General features: G+C 35.8%; 1 protein-coding gene across 1 annotated transcript; it reads right to left on the reverse strand.

Annotated features, from left to right (window-relative positions):
• Positions 1-1,161: 1,161 nt before the first annotated feature.
• LOC120890447 (keratin-associated protein 19-3) lies at positions 1,162-1,380 on the reverse strand. The gene has a single exon (XM_040287188.2). The coding sequence runs from the start codon at positions 1,378-1,380 to the stop codon at positions 1,162-1,164; it is 219 nt and encodes a 72-aa protein (XP_040143122.2).
• Positions 1,381-3,839: the final 2,459 nt, after the last annotated feature.

The raw sequence follows: 3,839 nt of genomic DNA on the forward strand, positions 1-3,839 counted from the left end.
CAGTCCCCAGTACTTCCCCTTCTCCCTCCTCTGTTCATCTTTCTCTGCTCTTCTGGTCTTCCTTCTATTTATTTATAGTATTTTTAGATTAGTGTTTCAAACGTGAAGCTCACTGTGGAATATTCATGTATGTACATAGGATAGTTCGGTCAATTTCATTACACCCTTCCACTCTTTTCCTGTGCATCTCATCCCATTTCCTTTCTTTCCTTCATTGATTTCCTTCCTTTGCTTCATTGATCTGTCTTCTATTTTCATGGGATCTCCCTTTTACCCCCTATTTTGCTCTAGCTTCCAGATATGAGAGAAAACATTCTATCTCTGACTTTCTGACTCTGACTTGGGCCACTTAGTATGGTGTTTTCCAGTTCCAACCATTTACCAGGGAATGCCAACATTTCATTCTTCCTTATGGTTGAGTAAAATTTCTTCATTCATCTGTTGATGGGTATCTGGGCTGATTTCATAACTTGGGTATTGTGAATTATTCTACCACAAATATTGATTTGCCTGTATCACTATACAATACTGATTTTTAGATCTTTCAGACATACACCAAGCAGTGGGCTAGCTGGGTGTTATGTTGGTTTCATTCAGAGTTCTTTGAGAAATCTTCCTTTCAGAGATCTTGTACTCATTTGCAGTTCCAAGTACAATAAATCAGTACTTAAATATTTTAATTCTTAACATATATATATATATATATACACATATGTATATATATATATATATATATATATATATATATATATATGTGTGTGTGTGTGTGTGTGTATATATATTTATAATTTTTTAACCAGGGATTGAACCCAGGGGCATTCAATACTAAGCCACATTTGCAGTCCTTTTTTAAACCAAGTGTATTAACAAGTATAGTAAAAAGTTAAATGAAAAGTGAAAGCCATGAATGCTGTTTTAAATTAGGATAATTTATTGTAAAGGGAAACTAAAAAGGCTACATTTTGTAAAGTATAGATGGGGATACAAGAAGACATGATGTAGGCAATTATAAGATGATAATTATTCTTAAAATTGTAGATGCTAAATTCTCTTCAATCTTGGCTTGGCCCAGGGTGAGCTTGTTTGTTTTAGTTGATTGAAGTCTAGTATTGGGGATCTTCTTTTGACTTTAGGTGTTGGGTTTCCAGGACACCCAGGATTTTAGTAGAAGCGAGAAAATCCATATCTTCCATAGTATGATGGGCGGCCTAATCCATACCCATAGCCTCCAAAGCCAGAGCCATATCCGTAGCCTCCATAGCCACAGCCATAGCCCAGTCTGTGGAAGCTGCCGCAGCCACAGCCATAGCCATAGCCCAGGCCACCGAAGCCTCCAAGGCCGTAGCCCCGGCCTCCATAGTAGCTGCCGTAGTAGCTCATGGTGTCAGGAGTGTTGAGTTGGTTTGCTGTTCAGGGTGAGATCACAAGTGTGAATGCTAACATGAGCAGAAGGATGCTTATATACCCTGGCGGAGCACAGAATAGTCATGAGCACACCCTCCTTTTGTGTCACTCTAGGTATTACCTTTAATGTCACAACTCATTAATCTGCTATCTCATGACACAGAGAGGCCCTTATTCTCATTAAAATACTTCAGTTTATTTAATGTTCTATTTGGGATGTCCTTTAACTTAATGTCTCACCTTTATGAGAAGAAATGACTGACTCTTCAAAATACACACATTCCAAGCCTTAAATAAAAATGGCTTGCTACCAAGTACATTGCATCATCTACATGTGATGTATTTTTATTGTATCTCTGTTCTGTTATCTCCCCAAATGATGACTCCATCTCCTACTGTATCCATACCTACTGGCTCAGTTTGCAGATGTTGCATCTGCATTTTTCAAAAAGAAAGCACATTTCTCAAAGTGAGGGCTTAAGAAAGGGCCTATTCTTGAAATATATGAAAGTGTCTTAAATCAAAAAGTCTTTGTTGGCCTGCTGTGTACAATAGCCTATGGTCTCAGGGGAAGAAGGTGCATGGCGAATTTTAGCATTTTAATCATAATAATCTTTGTAATATTTTGGAATTACACACCAGCTTCAGAAACCTTTGAGGCTTTAAAATACATAACCATTAATTCAAAATATGTCTTGTAATCCGGCTTATCAGAGTAATAGTTTAGTTTTTATTTGAAATCCCCTACGTGCCCCCTGTATTTGGTTCTATTCAAAGTCCTACAAAATTGCAGATTGTATCTTTTCTATTTCACACATTCCAGCCAATTTCTTCCTCTCTTTCCCCTTTCAGCAATGCATGCACAACCTTATTTTCATTCATACTTTACCTTTTCTTTTCTACCTGCTCTCACAGTGCTTACTAGGAACAGCCACATAAAAGAACACAGTCATCACACCTTTTGCACTGACTTCCTTTTATTTATCTCAATTAATGTCTCCTCTATTCTCCCTCACCTTCATATTAACTACAAGATATTTACCTTTGTTTTTGTGTCTATTTGGTATCCAGTTATTCTCTGGCAAACTTTAGACTACTCCCTCCTTATCTGTTAAAAGACTTTCTTTCTGGTATCCTGTTAAAAACATACACCATTCCCTGAGGCTTTCTGTCAGATTTAAAAATGTAGGTGGTCTTCAAGGTTTTCACAATGAAGTCACAGTGGCAAAATGACATATATCCATGGGGAAATTTGTCCTCGGCTCATTAGACCAGCAGTTCACGAGTCAATGCACCAGGTCCAAGACTGGCCCTCTCCTGGTTTAATCTCCATGTAGCACTAACTTTCAGCTTGGATCACTAAAAGCACAGTTAATTCATATGACTTTGAACATGTTACTGAGTTTTTATGAGGTTTACAAGTATTCTTTCAAAGTTAAATTTCCTATAATAAATTGTTCAGTTCTTGTAAACAACACACTAGGGAATTAATAACTCTTTATTGAACTACTGGAGAAGTCCTACGTAGATTGACAGGAAATCGCTTGGCTCTCCCAATCTGGGCAATACCCTTAGGACAGGTTAGCAAGTTGCTCTGAGAGAAAAATGGCTCAGTATGTCTTTTAATGTGTAGAGGAGAATTTAACCTAAAAATGTTATTATATTTCCATATAAATAATGTTTTACTCTTATTTCTCAACTGAACTTGAAATGGTTGATAAAGTTGTTAAGCTGAATTTTAAACCTCTCTCTTTTACTCTGTGTTTTTGTTTTTGTTTTTTGGCACTGGGGATTGAACCCAGGGTAATTTGGCACCGAACTACACCCCTAGCATTTTTATTCATTTTTTCTAAATTTTGAGACAGGCTTTCACCAGGTTGCCACAGTCTTGCTACTGAATTTTTATTCTCAACTAGAATTTTTGAATACCTAGAAGCACAAATAATAGTTAAGATACCACATTTTTGTCCATATAACTCAGCCAGAGAATGACTATTAGCTAACAGGTGTTTGAGATGGATAAGTACACATCCACAAAAATGTAAAACTAGGCAACACATAAATTCAAAACCTCAATAATCAAATAAGCGACTATCCTTTTTTATTCTTTTTGAAGGAATAAAACATAACACTTTCCACAAAACCATTTATTATTATCTGTAAAAGAAAAAATTACTCAAATATACAATTTATAGAACAGGTTTTCCCTTGTTAGTTTCAAGTGAAAGAATAAACAAATGAAGATACCCATTATAATAGAGTGACACACATTTCTTTGAAAAGATATTGGTTGTATGCTAAGTTGTAAAACCTAAAGTGAACTGAAAAATGTTCTTTTTCTTTTTTCTTTTCTCTTTCAAATTTACTTTGAAACTATATTGAATAACTCCATCATAATAGATAGAAAAAAGGAAAATAGGTTCGCACTTGGGATG

This window comes from Ictidomys tridecemlineatus, chromosome 3 (assembly GCF_052094955.1).
Source record: "Ictidomys tridecemlineatus isolate mIctTri1 chromosome 3, mIctTri1.hap1, whole genome shotgun sequence".
NCBI lineage: Eukaryota > Metazoa > Chordata > Mammalia > Rodentia > Sciuridae > Ictidomys > Ictidomys tridecemlineatus.

Excerpts from the sequence above, each read along its gene's own strand:
- LOC120890447 (XM_040287188.2), bottom strand. The coding sequence starts at position 1,380 with ATGAGCTACTACGGCAGCTACTATGGAGGCCGGGGCTACGGCCTTGGA.